Raw genomic sequence first — 20,293 nt, forward strand, 5'->3', positions numbered from 1 at the left:
ACCCACCTTATCTCTCTAATCATATGGTTTCTTATCTAGAGTCTTGTAAACTCTCCAGGTTTCTTAAAAAGGAAACTTAGTGAGATACTGTTAGTGGAGAGCAGTAGCCTGAGTGTTTGTGTTTTGAAAGCCTTTCCCCCAAAATATAAAAACTATGGGTGAAATCCTGGCCCTATTGAAGTCAGTGGGAGTTTTGCCATGACTTCAGTGTAGCTGGAATTTCATCGTATGGATATGAGGGTTGTCAAAGTGATGCCTTAGTTAGAAATCAAAAGACTAAACTTAAATCTAAGGCGTTAAATTGTCCAATTTCAATATGTTGCCAGTCTTACAATACAAAGGTCATGTTGCTTTGAACTAAGGGTTTCAAACATTTTAAATTAATCAGATAATGAAAATGCGGTGATGCAGCTTACTTTGTCTACCTGTTTTTCTGTCATTTATCCTAGTGATTTTTGTCTATTTGTTCGGATAAATTTTGATATTTGTTTTTTGTAGGGTTTTAAAAAAATACTCGGGAATTCTGATTGGGAGGACTTGGAACAGGTAACTGACTTTAGGGGGAAGAGCAATCTCTAGGGTATTGATATATGCTATCCAAAATATTATTGAATATTCTTCAATTAGATAAATCTTCTAACCTTCCCCCTATGGAGTCATATAATTAAGATGAAGACTTGTATGGTCTCTTAATACAGCAGTGTCACACATCGTGTCACCTTTCAGCAAGATGGATGCCATTACAGCAGGACCAGAAATGTCAACTGAATTAAAGAGTTTCTAACTATATTCAATTGTTAATCAGAATATTCTTCTTGCTTCTTGAGCATTTAGATTTCTGGTCTGAGCACAGCGAATTAGTTTTGTTTTAAAGGGCATAATCTTAAATTCTTTGAAGCATATGCTGTCTTCCTATGGCCTGTGCCTATTACAGCCAGACCTGGGATGCTACTATAATGCAAATAATTAATAATTATTTAAATTTCCAGGGTGAGATCCCAACATCACTAAAACTTCTATTGACTTCAGTTTGGGCCAGGATTTTCCCTATCTTTTATTGACTAGTCACAAACTCATTGTGTTCCTATTTTTATTGTAACCTATATTTTGAGGCTGAAAGATGCCAATATAAGTTGTCAACACAAACATAGCAATAAGCTAAGAATACTGTGAACTGTTAGTGTAGAGCAGAATTTGGATTAATCAGTCAGCTCCTTGTACTTAGCCGTTGCTGACATGTTCATTACTGTGAATGCATTTTATGTAACTGATTATTGACTCTGCATCAATGGCTCATAAGTGAATAAGGAAAGCTTACTCCTCATCAGTAACTTTGATTGGAGTAGATAACTGACTGGATGGTGTTGGACAAGTACCATAGCTTCTGGACCGGGTGAGGCACTGAAGTTGTACCTTTCCATATCATCTAATCCCCACAGTCTTGGAGGTTGATTTCCCCCAAGGGGGAGAGTACTCCACCACTTGCCTCCCTTGGGCTTTCCACTGTGGGGAGGAAGAGAGGAAAGTAGCATTTCTGGAGGAACTTCCTAGGTTTCAGCTTTAGAAATGTATTGTATTAGCTCACATTTTAGCTACATTCCCTTCCCAAACAATGCCACCCACCTGGCTACCTATGGTTCCTGTGGCAACCTCCCCATAATAGAATTTTCACTGTAGTGCTTGAGTTTTTGTAAAAATGCAGAATGAATTTGGTGCCCTGTCGAAACATTGTTCTATTTTTGTCTTACCAGTAATACATATTTGCAGAACTCTTAACGTTCATTGATTTTAAAAAAGCAGTTTTGGGAGAAGGAAATTTAATAGTCTGCCTGTGATATAGCACCCCCATCATAAGAATTGCACTTCTTCCTCACCTAAAACAGTAAGACACAGTAATTTCCTTAATTGGCTCCTGTAAGCATTGTGACACAATAGTGTAATCTCTTGGGAGCGACCGTTCTTAGGAGAAAATAGTACCTTCATGTTTAAATCTGTCTGGTTTAATTCCTTGTTGTATAGTGTGTCATGTTAGTGTATTTATAAGAGTATTGTAAATGCAATTGTCTGAATTTTTGTGTTCCAGGAGTCCCCGGAAATGGTTCTCTTAAAGTTTTTTCGACCAGAAAATACTCCAGTACCCACAAGACCAACACCAGAACAGCTTTCTAACCTTATTAAGACTAGTCTTCATTATCCAGAGTCCTTTAATCACTCATTTCATCAAAAAAGGTTTGATTAATATTAGATTTTAAAATTTCAAGAATCCTCTAGGAAACTATTTGTTTCAGTTTCTTTAATAAAATCCCCTTTAGATTATGCTCTGTGGAAGGTTGAAATAAAGTGATAAAACAAAATTGCCATGAATGAGGGCAAATTCAACACAAACACACAGGCTCTAAAGCAAAAAAAAATTTTTGTATTAATGTATTAATAAAATTACAACACAATATCATTTTCTAATAGTTGAAGATTGGACTCATAAAATGAAGTACTATAGATTGTTTAGCTTTAAAAGTGAATAGGAAAGTTAAGTTAGGTAACTCATTAAGTAGATAAGTATAACCATAAAGAAATTTATAATATCTTTGACTGCACAGTTTGAGAAAAATCACAGAATAAACAGTCGTTAAGAGCTGGGTAGAAAGTGAACACTATATGCTGCAAAATGTACTCCTGAGAGAATTCTGCACCCTAAAAATAAAAATTATGCACCAAATAAAAATTACGCACACAATATTTTAAAATTCTGAATATTTTTATTTGTCAAAATAACACTATATAATCGTGCCAGTTTCAATTATTTTGATTATTTATTTCAAAATAACTGTCAGCAACTGTCTGTAACTTATACAGATAACAAAAAAGTTCCCCCAGGAGTAGAAAGTTAAAGAAACCCCTATGACAGCCCAGTTCCTGTTTCTCTGCTCTCTCTCCTCCAGTTAAGACACCCACAACCCCTCTCCCACCCCAGAACCTAGCTGTGGGACTAGACACCCACACGCCTCCACCCCTTCCCCAGAGGCCAGCGGTCCAGAGGGAGGAAAACAGCCTGATGCTCGGTCCCAGACTTGTAAGGAATTTCCTGCACCCCTCCTCCTTTCTTCAGGGCATACCAGTAACTGGGAACCTTCCAGTGCTTCCTCCCTCTTCCCTCCCCCCAACAATGTCTTCTATTTGCGAGCTGAATAGCCAGGCTCTGCTGGGTCCAGTGGCCCCTTGTGGCAGCCAGCAGCTCTGCAGCACCAATTCTGTGGGGGGAAAAGGAAATTCTGCGCAGAACATTAATTCTGTGCAAATTCTGCATTGCGCAGTGGCGCAGAATTTCCCCAAGAGTAAAAATGACAACAATATTTGAATAAACAGATAAAAGAACCCTTGCTCTAGTTATTAATTTTTATTGCTATGTCTGGAACATATCCAAATTTTCTAAATGTTAATAAAGTTTTTGGTATAAAATATCATAGGAAAAGGTATGTTGAGCTGTTTAACATGGCTGAAATGGAAGACTTAGTGCAGTACCAATGAACTAAAGCACTTATACAAAAGATTTTTCATTTGAAAATTGTATTCCTCTAGCTTCTTCTACTTCATGGTTATGCACTTTTTACTGAATGGGCAGTGTATTGTCAATTTTTTTTTATAAATATTACACTACAAAAATAAAGGGAACTACCCGGTTTCAAATTTAGATTGCTTTGAAATTTTATTTATAAAACTTGGTATTAATAGGTTTAATTGTTATAAAAATATTTTTTTAGAACTTATACATTTCCTTGTAGTGCTTTGGCAACTTAACTATTACGTTAATTGAAGTGCAACTAGCATAAGTAGGATGAAGTGGGGTTTTTTTTGTTTTGTTTTGTTTTTTTAAATGACTGCTTTTAATGATGAGAGCCTGCACTTATTCAAATAGAGGTCTAATTTCAGTCATACTCCAATTTGGGTTATGTGCTTCCTACCTAAATTCCCTCTGTAGGTTTCAGCTCTTCAAGGCATTCTTTACTTCCTGCCTTAGTGTTTACTGCTAAGCAATCCTAATGATGCATTTCAGTGGTGAAGTGATACCTAAAGTTCATACACCTGGGTATAAAGGTGCTGTGCAATCCTTCTGGAAGCACTGTTTGTTCAAAGCATTAGTGTTAACTAATTAAATGTATTCAGATAAAAATTTTCAGGATATTAAATACAAAGCAATGCCTAAATTAGAAAAAAAACATTCAACTAGTTGGACTCAAATATTCATTCAGCCCCAACTTTAGCTGAGTATTGTGCACCTACATTGGCTAAGAAGCCTGTATTTCTTCAGGCCATTGAAGCAAATATTTTAGATACTCCTATTAGTCAACAGTATGCAGAAGGGGATAGAAGTATTTGGAGAGAAAGTGTAAAGATATTATTTCAGCAAATTAAAATTTAGATCAGTTGTCTTGAGCTAAATGTTCTTTTGCATGCTAAAATATGTTAATACACCTTGCTGTACATGACTTTTATAGAAAGCATGCAGAAATCAAGCTACACTATGAACTATTGCATTACCAGGTCTCATTTAGACAAATCGAGGTGGTAGTTTCAACACTGACTTAGAATTTTTTTCTCTGAGGTCATAATCATAAATATACTTCAGTGATTTTCCTTTTTCAAAGATAAAAATGATTATCTGACAGCATGTAAGAGCTGATATTAGATTGTAATGTCATATAAAATACTCTTATGTATTTTAATATATATATAATTGAGTAATTCTTTTTAAATAGATGCATGTTACATTTTGTAATTCTTAAGACTGACCAGGAATAAGTATGAATTTTGCATCATAAAACAATTTTTGTCTTCCAGCCTTTGTTTAGTACCTGTCACTCTTCTACTTTCCAATTGTTCTCAGGCTGATGTTGATGTAATAATTGACTTACGGCATAAAACAACAAGGTAATAACCTTCTAAATGTTAAATTATGACCAATTTGATATTTATTGTGAATACTTAGTGCTACTAAGATCTGTTTAAAAATCTGGTTTTTTACATCATTTTATCAAGTGTGTATTAAGTGTATCAAACATTTTAGGATAGGACTTTCATCCTCACTGTGTTCCCATTTATGTCAGTGGGAGTTTTACCATCATCTCAATGGGAGCATAGTTAAGCCAAGGTAAGTATTTTTCAAAAACCCATGTTCATTTGGAAGTAAAACCAAAATTAATTGTATTGCCCAGAGGGCTGGAAGTGGTGACTGGATTATAAAGAAAGGGGGGACAACAGTATATTATATTTTTTGCTTTTTTTCAATCTCCTTGTTTTGGGGAAATAAAGGGAAATGTTTCCTACAAAGAGGCTATCAGTAAAATGAGAGGAGCATCAACACAGATACCACTTTCATTAGAAATGTTTAATTTTATTTGACACAATTTCTCAACTAGAACAAAAGATTTAACTTTTAAAATACTAAAATATAATTATTTTCATCAAAAATTATTTTAAAAAGTTGTACAGGAAAAGTGCAAAAGTTTTTATTGTTAAAATTACTGTGTAGAAATCCATATTCTAAGATAAGCAATACAAAATTTGATTAATTACTTCTCATCCTAATTAAAATTATAACTCTTAAACAGCACTTATCACAAATTCTTAGATTTTATCCGCTTCTGCACAGACTATAGTTTTTACTTGGACATATAACAATTCATCTATGTAAGAAAATATCAGTAACACTGGGGAAAAACATTTAAAAACAAATGAGATTTTAAAAATAAAAGTTGCATGAAAAGGCAAAAATCACACACCTCTGATGCACTGCCTATAGTACAGTTGGTTGAATTCTGTATTTAATTTATTCTCTTGGAATATTTTATTCCACAATCTGTGTAATTGGTTGAATAACAAAAAAAATATTCAAAGTGCCTGATTGTCATCAAACTTGATTTAGTGTAATTAAATAGCTGAATAGTATTCTCACTAACAGTCCCAGTTAGGCATTCTTGGACGTTTCCCAGAGATGGATTGTGAAGGGCAATAATTGAAACAGATTTAGCAAAACTCAATGTTATGGGACTGCATTTATCCAGTGCCAAGGGATTACCTGGTGTATTGAACCAGATGGATATGAAATGCAGAATGCCAGGCTTTCAATACAAACATTGACAGAGAAGATAGTAAGGAGTGTCATCCACCAGGAAATCCCAGTTGAACAGTTTGCAAAGAATTAATATATAAATCAGTTAATAGAATTAATGTGGAGCTTAGCACTGGTCAGCTCGTCTGATCACCTTTCAAAAACATCAGACTGCCAAAATACCAGAGAGAGAGTGCATTTGCATGCTGGTTAATACAGGAAATGTACAGTGGAGTACAATTTTTCATAGGTCTCCCTCATAGACTCATAAACTTTAAGGCCAGAAGGGACCATCAGAATCATCTAGTCTGACCTCCTGCACATTGCAGGCCACAGAATCTCACCCACTCCTGTCACTTTGAATGTGTGTATGTTTGGTAGACGCTTAAGTATAAGGACATCAGAAGTAGACACCTGATTTTTTTTACTTTTTTTTCTTTCAGTCCTGAAGCACTAGAAATCCATGGATCTTTCACGTGGCTTGGGCAAACACAGTACAAACTTCAGCTTAAAAGCCAGGAGGTCTGTAGCTTGCAGTTGAAAGCTTGCTTTGTTCGTACAGGAGTCTATAATCTCGGAACTCCCAGAGTATTTGCCAAGTTAGCAGACCAAGTTACTTTGTTTGAAACAAGTCAGCAGAACTCCATGCCAGCACTGATCATCATCAATAATATTTGACCACTTATTGAAAGATCATACTAAAAACCAAATGAATCTGATTTTTTCTTATGCTGATCGACATTTATTCCAGTTTTGGAATGTTACCCCAACATCTAACTTGTTACAGAAGACTGTGTAGGAAACAATAGCAAAATTCAGACTGTTTGCCATTTTGTTTCTTAATGCAAAGCACGTTGGACAGAAAATGCATATATCCCTTTTTAATGTCTCTTGCATCTCTGGTAATTAATACTCATAACAGTGAGCTAAAATACTCCTCAGAAAACAGTTTGAATTTACTTGTATCCCAGGCTCTGTCAAAAAAAAAAAAAAAAGAAGCAGCTTAACTGCTATTACAACTTCCAGCATGGTGTTTTAAATATATTTTGTGTTAAAGATATATTAAAAGACAATTCAGAAGACAACTCTTGTTGTCTTTTTTCCTGACTTAAGCCATTATTTGTCAGAAATTCCAACCTTACTGTGAAGTTTGATAGGTTGTTAAATACAATTTATACTGGTTTTTCTTTAGGTTTTTTTTGTTGTTTTTTTTTTGTTTGTTTGTTTTGCTTTTCAGTTTTTAAAATTAGTTTGGGGCTTTGTTATTGTGTCTTCATGTTCTGATAGCCAGTGACCCTTATGGCTTGCACACAACTCCACCAATGTTCTGAAAATAATTTTGAAACCAGTTTGAGTATTTTCTCATTCATCTCAGTACCGAATGCACTATTCCACAACCATGAGATTTTTGTCATTTAAATTGTCATTCACTTTATTATGTAACTATAACAACTGAGTTGATCGGTTTTAAAAAAAACTACTCAAATTAAGCTTTTCAAGAAATGTATTATATTTATAACAAATGTACTGTAAATAGAATAAAACATACACCATATTCACTGTACAGACTTCTTTTGCATACTTTTTCTTACATCTTACATCTACAGCAAATAATAAACAGTGTCTTCATTACAAGCTGTATGCTAATGTAAATAGCAATGGCGCAGTGCAGCCACACTAGCCATGGTTTAGGTGCAGTTTCCAGCCCATGATCACATATAACATTCTTGTCAAAAGTTGCAGTTGCTGTTTGTCAAAGGCAACCCTGCTTGGAGTGCCCTCCTGCAGCAGGGCACGGTAAAACATGCACCTAACTCAGTTTCCTTTTCTGTTTCACCATGAGAGGATCAGTCTTTGTGTCCAATACGAAGTTTCATCTCTGGGCATAATTTATTTCCCTAAAATCCTTGTCCGGTTAGGACTCACATGATGATTTAACCATTAAAGCTCAAATGCTAATTCTAATTGAACTTTGTCTGCCAATAAGTTTCACAGTTTATGGCAATAAACTCTTCATACTGTGCATTTTCAGATTGCTGTGTTAAACAGAGGAGTTGCAACTTTCTTCTAAAATTAAATAAATCATGCCAAAGTTACGTGAATGAATAGAAAAGTCACTACAGGATACCAGTGTGTGTGGGGGGGAAATCATCAGGTCCTGATACCTTAATGAATTGCTAGAGAGAAGGCAATGTGAGTGCAAGCAACTGCTGACAAAGGCAGTTCTTAAATGTTGGCAGCACTCCTTAAGAAACTATATTTCAGTATAAGCAGTGGGTATTGTTGCAGTGATGGTAATTTTTAGGTTCTGCAGGTGTGCCAGTTATTGCAGAATAACATCTTTGCTTGTTCATCTGTAAACTCAACTCCTTTTTGGACTACCACATATCTCTTTCTTTGGAATATATGTAAATATCACTACTTTGATAAATCTTCCACGGTATTTTTCCCCCCACTGTGGAAAGATAAATGTAACATGCTCCACGTGTAATCAAGAAGGAACCACTTGCAGAGGAAGATGATAGGAATGTCAGAGAACAAATGAACGGAGAGGCAAATGCTGAAGTTGGGGCAGCACAACTGAGTAAGTAGTGGCAACTGCAGAAACTGGCTATTAGAAAGTGGTGCTAACCATTACTGATGGGGATAGCACAAGTATAATATCCCCATCTTAAATCATGTTAACTGGAAATCACTAAAGATTAGAAGTACTTCACAAGTTTCAAGCCAACAGATCAGTTTCTGGCCATGGTTTCTGCATGAGTTTCTCCCCTAGTGTCCATGCAGTGTTTCTAAACCAGTGGGTTACAGTTCCCACGGTGCCAGAAAAGGTAATTGGGGTGAGGTGGGACGACCCTAAGGTGTTTGTATTACAATCTAAAGCAAAGACTCTCACTCCTTACATGCCCTTACCCTTCAAGGTCAAGTATTCTGTCTAAAATCTAGAAACACACGTTACATAGGCTTATCACTGATACTACTTTTACTTTCCTATAGAAAGTGTAAGGGGCTTGTGAAACTTGACTTTGAATAACATGGAAATGTTCAGAAACACTGATCTACAGCATTTCATAATGCTAGTAGCTACTGATTCTTACATATATATATATATATATATATATATATAAAGAATCTCCTGTATATTATTAATATGATGTATAATCTCCTACAGAGCATCTGTATATGAAACAAATAGTTTTAATGCTAGCGTATGTGCTTATTCATTTTTAGTGTGGTAGTGTCCAACATGTCCCAAGCAGAATAAGAACCCTGTCTCCTAGGTGCTGTTGAAACATGTACAAAGCTTTTCCCACTCTGAGGTTCTTACAGTATAAGAAGTACAACTACACATAAAAACCATTCCCATAGATACTGAAACTTATTCTGAAGTTGGGGGGGCAGAGGGGGAAGAAACTAGGAAAGAGTATCCTGCTTTCTTAATAATTTACTTATTCCAAAAATGAGTAGAGTGGATAACTTTTTTAAATTGTTTTATTTGAACATTTTGAAATAGTGGAGAAGAATATTGACTGGAAACCAAATGGACAAATGAAGTTGTGAGTAATGGTGTCTACACTGCAATTTGGGTATGTCTATTGTAGTTAGGCACTCGTGGCTGACCTGTGACTTCTGAACTTGGGCTGGAACCCGTGCTTTAGGACCCTGTGAGGTGGGAGGGTCCCAGAGCTTGGGTGCCAGCCTGAGTCTGAATGTCTACACCACAATTAAACAGTCCATTAGCCTGAGTCTTGCCAGTCCAAATCAGCTGGCCTGGGCCAGCCATGGGTTTTTAATTGCAGTGTAGACATACCCACTGTGTTTGAGAAGCGAGGTGGCTGATGATCTGTGTGCATGGGGTGTGACAGAATATAGCTCTGTGTTCACACCCTACACACTAGTGTAATACTTTTGTACAAGGCATGTCTTGTAAAGTATCATTTGAAAATTCATAATTTGCTGGTCAATATTGTCCTGATAAAATGTGTGGCGACATTGTATGTGAAGTTGTAAGATTCTCCTGCGTGGAGTTCTTAACACATGTTCCAAACCCCACAGCCCTGCCCAAATAGAAGTTGGCAAACAGGTCTGTCCTAAACAAAGAAATGTGTGCTCTGCTTAGTTTCCATTTAAGCAGAAAACAGTCACCAATCAGGGAAGGAAAAAAGCTCAAACAGGTGAGAAAAAGTCAGCAGGGAGCATCCTTCCACAAAGACTCTTTCACAAAGTTTCCTAGTGCCCAGCTGGAAATGTTTTTCAAGAGGGTGACTGAAACTATAAAAAGGAGGAACAAACACCCTCAAGTACCCCTCCCCCCCTCCGCTTCCCATCACAGGCACTGCACCAGAAGGACAAAAGAAGCATTCGTTGGACTCTGTGGGAGGGGTGCTGACCTACGGGGTTTGGTCAGGAAGACTGGTGAAAGCATGTGGTGAGAGACTTTGCTTGACTCTGATATAGTTTGTTTGTTAGGTATCAGTGAATGTCTTGTCTTTTTTATTTTTCTTGTTACCATTTCCAACGCTCATGCTTCATCAGTTGTACTCACTTAAAATCTCTTTGTAGTTAATAAACTTGTTTTCCTATTTTATCTAAGCCAGCATGCTTAAAATGAAGTGTCTGAATAACTATTTGAGATAAGATGGCATATTATTTCCTTTAAGAAATAACAGACTTAAAACATTTGCACTGTCTAGGAGAGGGCTGGGCAGTATAGGACATACATTTCTGGGGGAAATCTGAGACTGGGGTGTATGTGTGTGTTGGGGTCACACTGCAGTATAACTAAGGCTGGTGAGAGCCAGTATGTAACCCAAGTGTGGCTGGCAGGCTGCAATTACACATACACTCCGGGTGTGGCTTGCATGCTGGATGGCTGTGAGTGGCCGAGATGGGAGCTGTTTCAGCAAGGCATTCTAAGGCACTCAAGGTTGCAGGGCAGGATGATCTGGTCACTCACTGGTCTGGATTGTACCCTGGTTTGTCACAAAGGATTAATTCCACGTATTCAAGAAAAGTTTTGGGGGGCATTCTGTGGAAAAGTTAAATTACAGCAAGAGCAACTTAGGTTAGAAAAAGTCATTTGATCTTTATACAAATACATGCGGGTTTTTTTTTTTTTCCTCTTTGAGATTTTTATTAAAAATTGCTTTTAACATGAGACCATGTTTTGGATATCAACCTGCAGTCGATTGTTACAGCAAAGTTGTACATTTTCTAGGAATAGATATGAAGAAAATAGATAATAAAAATTCCAAGGGGCCTTTAAAGTTATATTAGAAAGTATTGCTTAATACCTATTTAGTTTTCCTGGTTTTTATTTAATTGGAAAATCAGTATTTGCCACAATCCTGAGTTAGATGCATCTGGTGCAGATAATATTTTATGAGAATGTGCAGGTGAAATCCTTATAAATTTTTAAGGAAGTCAGTCTGTAGAAATTCTTGCATGCATGCTGTCTAATAATTATAGATATAAGTAGCTCTCGCCAGATGGAGGAAGGTAACAATTAATCAGACACTACACTGGTGTAAATTGTTAGATTTTTGTAGTTGGGGCCATGTTTTGTTTGTTACACGTGTGTGTGTGTGTGTGTGTGTGTGTAAATTGTCAGATTTTTGTAGTTGGTTGGCACTACAAGCATCTTCAGCCCTTATTTGTAGATGCAACAGATACTGCTAGCTAAAGATTCCAAACGTGTGTGTGTGTGTGTGTGTGTGTGATTCACAAGTGCATAGATTCGTATAGGAAATCATCATATAGGAAAGAGTCACAGTTACTATGGTAAATAACAGGGCTTTATATAGCTCTCCCATTCCCAGATAATTTACAGTAATACAAACCCAGGAAAATTAAGTTTAAATTTAAAATAAATCCATAAATAAGGTATGGAAAAATACAGTTAAGGCATCGAAACAACCTTAACTATGGCCTGAAGTAAAATCATAAGGGGGGGTATATAAACATATATACATAATTTTTTTCCCCAAGAGACAGATGACAAACAAAAAACCCTAATCTTTCTTTGAAAATCAGTTATATCCAATCTGGGTCTTCAAACACTAAAATACCTCCAGGATAATTGTATGTTTATTGTATGGTGTCACTGCCAGGCAGAGTTAAGATCGTTAGAGTGCCTTAACTGTGCATATCCATACCTTAACATATCTGAATTTCATTTACATTTAACCTTAATGCTGAATTTGTAATTTCTTTGATTCTTTTTCCTATTCTTAAAAAACAAACACCATCCCAAAGAAACAGAAACAACCCAGTAACATAGGAAATTCCATACAAACCAGTGGTGAGAACGTTAAATTTGCGCAAGTAAGCGCTCAAAAGTCCAGAAATGCCAAAGTTAAAGTTGCATGCCTAAGTTTAACTTTGGTGTGTGTGTATGCATTACAATACCATTCTCAATGCATTTCTCAAATACAACATAGCATACAATGTTTTGTTCTTTTGTGAGAGTGTTTATATTTTTTTAACTTAATGTCATCTTATTTTAGGTACAAAGTTGTTGCTATTATAAACCTGACACTGGAACACAATGGATGTTCATGCTTTTGCTATTATTACTATATCCTCGTATCCAAATAATAGTAATAGAATTGTGTACTGATGAAAACTTTCCTTGACTCTTTGGATTCCCCCCTGGGGAAGTGGATTTATAAAAAAAATTCTATTTCAAAGTAGGGAGTGGTGAAAATAATTTATTATTGAGTCAGAAATAATTGCTTAGACTTTTTACTTTGTTTCAGTTCATTAGATTATTTGCTTTGAGGTATTTGAAACTAAATTAGATCTTGGAGAAGATACTTATGGATACTGCAGCTAGTTAGTTTATTTTTGATTTGTACTTCGGCATTATCTGTTATGTTCGTTTAGTACAGAAGCAATTTCACTTATCCGTAACCTGCTCCTGTTAAAGTAGATAAGAGTTCTTAACAGCTATTGGGGCATGCTCTATTTCACTACCGCTGATCTCAAGGGTAAGAAAATGGAAGAGCTATGGCAGGTCAGCCAGTCTTGTGCTAAGAACTCTAGGACTCATGAGTGAGAATCCTCCATGGGCAGGTATACAGTATGTTTATCGAAAAAGTATAACCACGTTTGGTGCAATTGGATGAAAGATTCTGGAATCTCCAACAAATATTTAAGCCTTAAACATAAAATAATATGAAACACATTCAACTGAATGTGGTTCAGAATGGCTGCAACATTAAGGAAAGTTAGTGTAACTGAAAATAGATGGCAAGTGCACTTGTACTTAAACGGCCTTCGTTATATGGTTACTAATTCTCTTCTGTTTACCTGTTACTTTTACACTGGGCCCAATAGTTCAGCCTGCTTGTCCAACAATTGCATACACTCAGACTTTCCTCAGAAGAGGTTTTTCTTCTTGCTGGCTCTAGAGATTGTAGTTTTCTTATTCACATGCAGAGTAAATTGAAATAATATTCCACACATTAACATTTTGCCACTAGAATTTGTTCATACTGTCGTGTGATATCCAGGGGGGTTTATGTAGCAAATAAGGTCCATCCATCATGGTGCTATGACAACTTACGCCAGCTATTGGTCTGAAGATTGATCCTTCCCCTAAAGAGTTTATGACCTAAGTTGATAACAAGACAGGACTCTGGGAGAGAATGAAAACATGTAGCAGGGATAGAGGAGAGAATATGGAGTCAGGTTATGGGCTTGCTGGGTGGTGCACAATATGCAATATGTTAGTTCTTAGTTTGCTTTCAAAGCATGTGGTAAGGGAAGGATTTTTGAGGAGGGAGTTGAAAGAGCAGGAGGTCACCAGGTGTACAGGATCAAAGGGAACATTCTAGATATGAGGTAGGTGTGGTAAAAACAGAGGTGCCAGGGGAGGGGGATGGAGTACGAAAAATGGCATGGAAAGAAGCAAAAGTGCAGAGCACATGGTCTGAACGGAGGAGTGGTAAGAAAAATGTGATGAGTTGTAGACAAGGGCAGAGTTGGGCAGAGCCTTGCAAGCAAGAATGAAGGGGTTAAAATGATTAAAGGGATATAAAACTAGTAAAGAGACATGTCAAGATGGTTGACGTAGTCTGAGTAGTGAGTGAGGAAAACTAATTTGATGGTGGCATTTTGAATAGACTGGAGGAGAGCAAGATGACTATTGAGAAGATGGTTACTCTAGCCTCGGTGGAGATTATCAAGGAAGAGGTGTGGGATTTGGCAGTAAGGTTAAAAAGTAAGGGATGGGTTCTGAAAAATGGTGTACAACAAAAAGAGGTACGATTTAGCAACAGCCTGAATGTGAGAGGTAAAGGAGCAAAAGAGAGCAAGAGCCCAGTAGGGCTGCAAGTCTGAAGAACAGAATTTTATTCATAATCAATTGTTTAAAAGTCTGTTTGTCACACAAGTTTCTTCCAGGTTGTTGATCTAGGCAATTGGATCCCCAACATGGAGAGCATGATATAGGGGTGGATTTTACAGAAGGGTAATCATGAGGGAAGTGACTTTTAACTATTAATCTTACATTCCACAGTCACAGAACAAACTTATTACCATTTTTTTAACTGACAAATTTTTATTTTTTAATCTAAATTAATTTCCATATAATATGCAGGTGAAAAAGGAAAAGTTCTGTCTTTATGAGCATAGTGCAGCTACAGCATCTCAGCCCCATAAAATAAACAAGATTGTTTCTTCACTTGCTGTACTCCTAATAAACACAACAAATCCACAAACCAGCCCTCAACTGGCAAAAACAAAAAAGGAACAGTCTTACTACTAAGATGTAAAGAGACATGTCTAAAATATTTTGCTATATTAAAATGTTAATTACCATTAAAATACTTTTGCTATCATCAAGAAGAGATGAAATCTATAGATAAAATCCCAGTTTGTTTCTTAAATGATGAATGTGGTGGGGTTTGTTTTGTTTTTGCTGCATACCACCTTGTGTTAGGACCATACATTGCGCATACCAGTAAAGTTGTTTATTATTATTTATTATTCTATTCATACAGATTTGAAAAGACTTTTTTAAGTGGTGGGGCTGAGTCTCAGTGGGGAAGAGTACGAATTGGTGATGGCAGTGGACCACAACAAAGTTTCATGGTACATTCATTAAACAGGTAATACTTGGTGACCACATGACATCATAGGAACCCACTGGTCTGTCAACTAAAAATTCTAATAAAATGAACTAACCCAGGAGTCAGATTCTGCACTATTTTATTCATGCTGGCTAGTATTTATTCAGGCTAGTAATCCTACTGAAGCCAAATGCTATTCAACCTCAGTAATGTTGTCAGAATTCCCTCACCTCCGTTATATTGGAAAATAATCGTATTTCACTGTTTTGATGGAGAGTTCCTTAGAACTCAATAAAGTGTCAGTATTCTGCCATTCTGGAAACGAAATGGAGTGGGATATAAACTAAAATTTAATATTGCAAGTGGGAGGAGAAGAGGAAAATATACACCCTAATCACAATAGGAATGCAATATAGAGGAAACAGAGGACTCTCTTGGATTTCCATTAACCTACTGTCTATAGAACAAGCACTTGTCATGCTCCAAGGATATCTTATTCTCTTTTGAGGAAAAGATCAGCTGGTTTAAAAGTTCCAGCTCTTGAGTGGGTTAATATAAATGACTGCATCAACAAAAGGTTACACACTTAAAAGCAATACATTAGCAATACAATAACAGGCTATTGGGATTGTTCACACAAGCCAAAAGACGGAAGATTTACAGCATGAAAAATGAGAAAAAGAATTAGGGAAAATAAATTAGTATGGTAAAACAGATGTAAAGGAATGTCCACTTTTTAAAGAGCTAATTGTTTGCAGTAAACATAACCCCTCCAACATCCATAAACTTAAAAAACCGATATCAAAAGAGTTCCTTTTGTCAATTCCTCTTCCATTAGTAGGCATATTTTATTTTAACCAGTCTGTCTCCATCAGGTTTATTTCATAACAAAAGCGTTTGCTCTCCTGAACTATAAAAATAAACTATGAGAATTCTTAATCCTAACCCCGTTAATTTCCCCGAACATCATACTAGGTTTCTAAACTATCATGCTCAACGTACGTTAATGTTTGGGGATTTTTTTCATAAGTGATAGCTTAGGCAAGATGTATCCCATCAAAACTGCAATCAGAATGATACTCAGAAAAGCTGTCAGTGTTGTCCAAGCAGGTATGTAAGACTTTGGGAGGGCACCATAGACATAGACACTGACAGTTGTAGACAATTCACAGTAACTATATAGTTTGTCCACTACAATGGCTTTAAAGATATAAAAGCCATTGTAGTGTGAAAAAATTATCTTGTTTTTTTCATTTTGACCCAGAATTTGATACTTGACTGAGGGTGATATTAATTTAGGTCCATCGTGATTCTTACAGCTTACGTAGTTCATTCTGCTCCATGCAGTATGTGGGTTTGGATAATCTTGCTTTTTTATCAAAGTAGTCCAATTCTGAGGTTGAGAAATACAATTGGCTTCAGTAGCTGTCAAGAGATAATCATAATTATACATTCCATTGACTTCAAACACAACAAAGTCAGCAGAGACATACTCCACAAATGCATCATTTTCCCACAATTCAAGGACGGGTAGCCACGGAGTGTCATAATACAGCAAAAGAGGACACCCCAGTTTATTAAAATCATACATAACTTCAAGATCACGTTGACCTAACTGTGGTGTAGCAAGAAAATTTGGGTCATATAAATTATGGCTGACTGTATAAGTGAAATTATCTTGTAGCATGCCTTGATCAAAGAGGCCTTTGCTGCATGCTGTTGTGTTTTTAAAAAATTGAATGTGTTTAGTAGGCGGGCAACCTACTTTGATAAGAGCAGACAAAGGATGCATATCAATGCAATAGATGCCTTTGTTGGGGATATCCACAATAAGGGCAGACATCCCTCCATAGAGGAAATTGTCACAGAAATGAGGCTCTGCCATGCCAGAGAAGTACTGCTGCAGCAGCTGCATGCTCAAGCTGTACTTGGTGCTCCCATCATATGTGTACCCATCCTCTGTTATCTGTGCGTGGAACCCTAGCACATGGGGGTTGCTCACAGTCACCATTGGAAAGGCCACAGTGCCCGGCTTTGGCACAAATGTGGCACTAAGGTTCAGCTTCTGGTACATATCGATGTAATAGAGCCTATTGTGGAAATGGCCATCGAGGATCTCAACTGGGCAATCTGGCAGAGGTGGCCAAATGTCCATGAGCTGTGACTGCAAGTTGAAGGTGCATTTCCAGAAGTTATAAGCCCAGGAACCATTGGTAGACACAGGGCTCAACATGGTGAGCATCCCTACTCTGTCGAACATCAGCGTAGCATTACATTGGCCTTCCTGGCTGCTGTTAATCTCTCCAATGTGCACCATAGTGGTGGAGACCATGTCTAGGCTGCCATAGAAGAGCTGATGGTCTTGGGTCAGGGCTGCGATCTCAGTGGTGCTAGTGGCCACGTGGCAGAGGCCGCTACTAGGGAAAGGAAGGGAGGTGTCGGGAAACTTCCCTGTGTGCAGCACAATCACTGGCTCCACAATCAAGCCATTATTGAAGGAGACCATCAGAGTATCCTTGGTCCAGAGGATGGTGAAGCCCCACAAGTGAGAGTCCTGGATAACATGAACATCGGGGTTCCAAGTGGACTTTAGGTGGAAGCCCATGGAGACATGGCTCATGTTGCTGCCGGTGTATGTGAAATAAGCCCCTGTTCCTTTCTCTTCACCACCACTGTGGGTGCGGTTGATGAGCATCCCGGTCTGGGAAAGGGAAACAAAATTGTAGACACCAAGCAGCACACCTTGCAGTTCTGGGCTCAGCTTCACAGGCGTGAATACGTAGCCCCCATCCTCTGACAGGAAGATGTGGCTTTTGGAGGTTGAATGCCCAGTCTCGTAGGCAAAAATGGTCATACTGATGGCGTGGCAGTCTGGGTCCTGCTCTGGGTAGCAGCAGTGGGTGTTTGAGAGCCCAGTGACCAAGGAATTGATCCCCTCGACTGGGATCCAGTCCTCCTCCTCACCCATGAAGAAGTAGATGTACACCCGTCCATTTATCACCATTATTAACCAATCCGCCTTCACAAAGACTGCTGCACTGACTGAGGCATTTGGGGTCTCTAGCTCAGCAGGGATGGTTAGTGGCAGGAGGCTGGTTTCAAACCCATCTATGCTGAGGAAAACCTTCTTCCCCAGGTACAGGGCTGGACTGGGGCGTCCCCAAGGGTCACCATCATTACACGGGTACTGTAGGAGGGAAGGTTCAGTGCGGGTGTAACTCAGGACAGTGCCTGAAACCTTGTCCCGGGCACTGAAGGACCGACCTGAATACACTAGCCTCTCGTCACTGCATGGCCAGGAACCAATGTTTCCCCTTGAAAAACACAGCCACAGGCAGAGTTCAGCTAGTGAGACAGGCCAGAAGTGGGGCATTGGTCGTGCTGTTATCAGAACCATCCCTTCCTACCAGGCTGGCAGTTGATACCTCATGCTTCCTGTGGACAACAGCTCAAAATGGCTCCTGGCTCTTCTCCCTCCCTGCTGTAAAATAATACAAGTTCCGAGAGGCAGTTGGTGTCTGTGCTGGATCGTGGGTTGTGTGTGGCTGCTATTCCGAGTGTTTCCAGTACAATCTCTCTCATGTGTAAATGATGTCAGAGGCTGTCAGTTTTGTGGCTGATTCATCAAATGATGCCAGTTTTGTGGCTGATTCTACACTACCAACAATGGCCCCCTCTGCTGGAGGTACCTCACATTTGCTCCACCCCCCTGGGCAACAGCACTAATAGTCAATTGTGTGTCATGCTAATTATCTTAGGGTTTTTTACTTGTCACTGGTGCTCATGACCATAGAATCACAGCAGCCATAGAGAATGCCTCCAACCTGTAGTTCTTCTTCGAGTGATTGCTCATGTCCATCCCACTATAAGTGAGTGCACGCCACCGTGCACGGTTCCTGGAACTTTTTTCCCTTAGCAGACCCCATAGGGCCAGCTCTGTTATCCCCTGGAGTCCCGTGCACATGCTGCAGTATATGAGGCACTGCTGGCCCTACGCCCCCTCAGTTCCTTCTTTCCTCCCATGACGGTTGCTGGAACTAGCCTTGCTCTCTGCAAGTACCATTCCCCTTGTTTGAACTCTTTGTTATTCAAAGTAATTTAGTTAGTTTTAAGTAGTTTAAGTTGTTAAGTAGTGTTAAGTGTAGTTAGATAAGAAGTCCCTGAGGCACTTAGAGGGGCTGGACCATGCCCTGGTCACCGTGTGCCTCCTGCGGTAAGGCTTTCCTGCTCAGCGACCCCCACGATCGGTGCCTGAAGTGCCTGGAGGAAGAGCACAGGAAAGATAAATGCAAGATGTGCAGGGCTTTTAAACCACGGACTCAAAAGGACCAAGAGATCCAGATAAAAGCCCTGCTCATGGAGGCAGCTCTCTGCCTGGCAGCCGAGCCATCCTGCTCCACCTCAGCACCGAGTGTGACCCTGGTGCAGAGTGCACCGCTGGCACCGGCCTCGACTCGGCACCGAGCAACATCCCTGGTGCCGTCGGTAGGGGCAGGGTCGAGTGCGGAGATGCACTGGCCATGGCCCGTCGAGTCTTCTCCAGTGCCTGCATCTCTGAGCAGGGAGCCTCCCCCGACTCCTGGGAGTGGGCGAGTGCCCCTGCTGATGCCGTCAACACTGGAGGCTGTTCAGGCAGCAAGAGCCTTGTTGGCCTTGCCTACGCCACCTCCACCCCACCCTCCGCTGAGGGAGAAGGGTCCGATGTCCTGGGGCAAGCCCGCATTAGGTCCCCCTAAAGGGCGGTGGAGGTCCCTGGTACGGGGAGGAAGATCTCCCGCCAGACAGCCACCAGGGGTAGAGCAAGGATGCTCCCCCAGCAGTCGCTCCAGGTTGACGTCATCAAGCCAGCCTGCTTCAACTTGTTGCAACGCAGTACCTGATATGTCCACCTCTCGCCCCCACCTACCCACCTGGTGCATCAGTAAAACCTCGACCTGACCTTATTAGGCCATTAGCTCACTCCTGCTGAAACTGACCTTATTAGGCAATTTCCTCGCTCCTCCTGAAACTGACCAGGTGACTGGGAGCAGCTGGCTACGTGACTGGTAGCACAGCCACCCTAACGGTCGGCTCACCTCCCAGCCAAAGGTTTGCCCTGATTCAAATGTCTCCC

At 39.1% G+C, this 20,293-nt stretch overlaps 2 protein-coding genes across 9 annotated transcripts in view; one reads left to right on the forward strand and one right to left on the reverse strand.

The window, feature by feature from the left end:
* TRAPPC8 (trafficking protein particle complex subunit 8) overlaps positions 1-7,666 on the forward strand; it is a 110,396-nt gene extending 102,730 nt beyond the window's left edge. For 4 of the 8 annotated variants that reach the window (XM_067546117.1, XM_067546125.1, XM_067546141.1 and 1 more), the window contains 4 exons: positions 499-546; positions 2,084-2,229; positions 4,837-4,926; positions 6,550-7,666. In XM_067546117.1, the coding sequence (XP_067402218.1) occupies positions 499-546; positions 2,084-2,229; positions 4,837-4,926; positions 6,550-6,784 (519 nt within the window). In that variant the 3' untranslated portion in view covers positions 6,785-7,666. The remainder of the gene's footprint in view (positions 1-498; positions 547-2,083; positions 2,230-4,836; positions 4,927-6,549) is intronic. The other 4 variants (XM_067546133.1, XM_067546175.1, XM_067546157.1 and 1 more) reach the window with 1 other exon arrangement.
* Positions 7,667-16,183: 8,517 nt separating this feature from the next.
* Positions 16,184-18,553, reverse strand: CATSPERD (cation channel sperm associated auxiliary subunit delta). The gene has a single exon (XM_067546008.1). It carries the CDS (start codon positions 18,551-18,553, stop codon positions 16,184-16,186), a length of 2,370 nt encoding a protein of 789 aa, XP_067402109.1.
* Between the last annotated feature and the right edge of the window lie 1,740 nt (positions 18,554-20,293).

The sequence above is a fragment of the Emydura macquarii genome, unplaced genomic scaffold, assembly GCF_026122565.2.
Source record: "Emydura macquarii macquarii isolate MOO-44397 ecotype Brisbane River unplaced genomic scaffold, CSIRO-AGI_Emac_v2 contig_212, whole genome shotgun sequence".
Lineage (NCBI taxonomy): Eukaryota > Metazoa > Chordata > Testudines > Chelidae > Emydura > Emydura macquarii.

Coding starts and splice junctions, on each gene's coding strand:
- CATSPERD (XM_067546008.1), bottom strand. CDS start 18,553: ATGCCCCACTTCTGGCCTGTCTCACTAGCTGAACTCTGCCTGTGGCTG.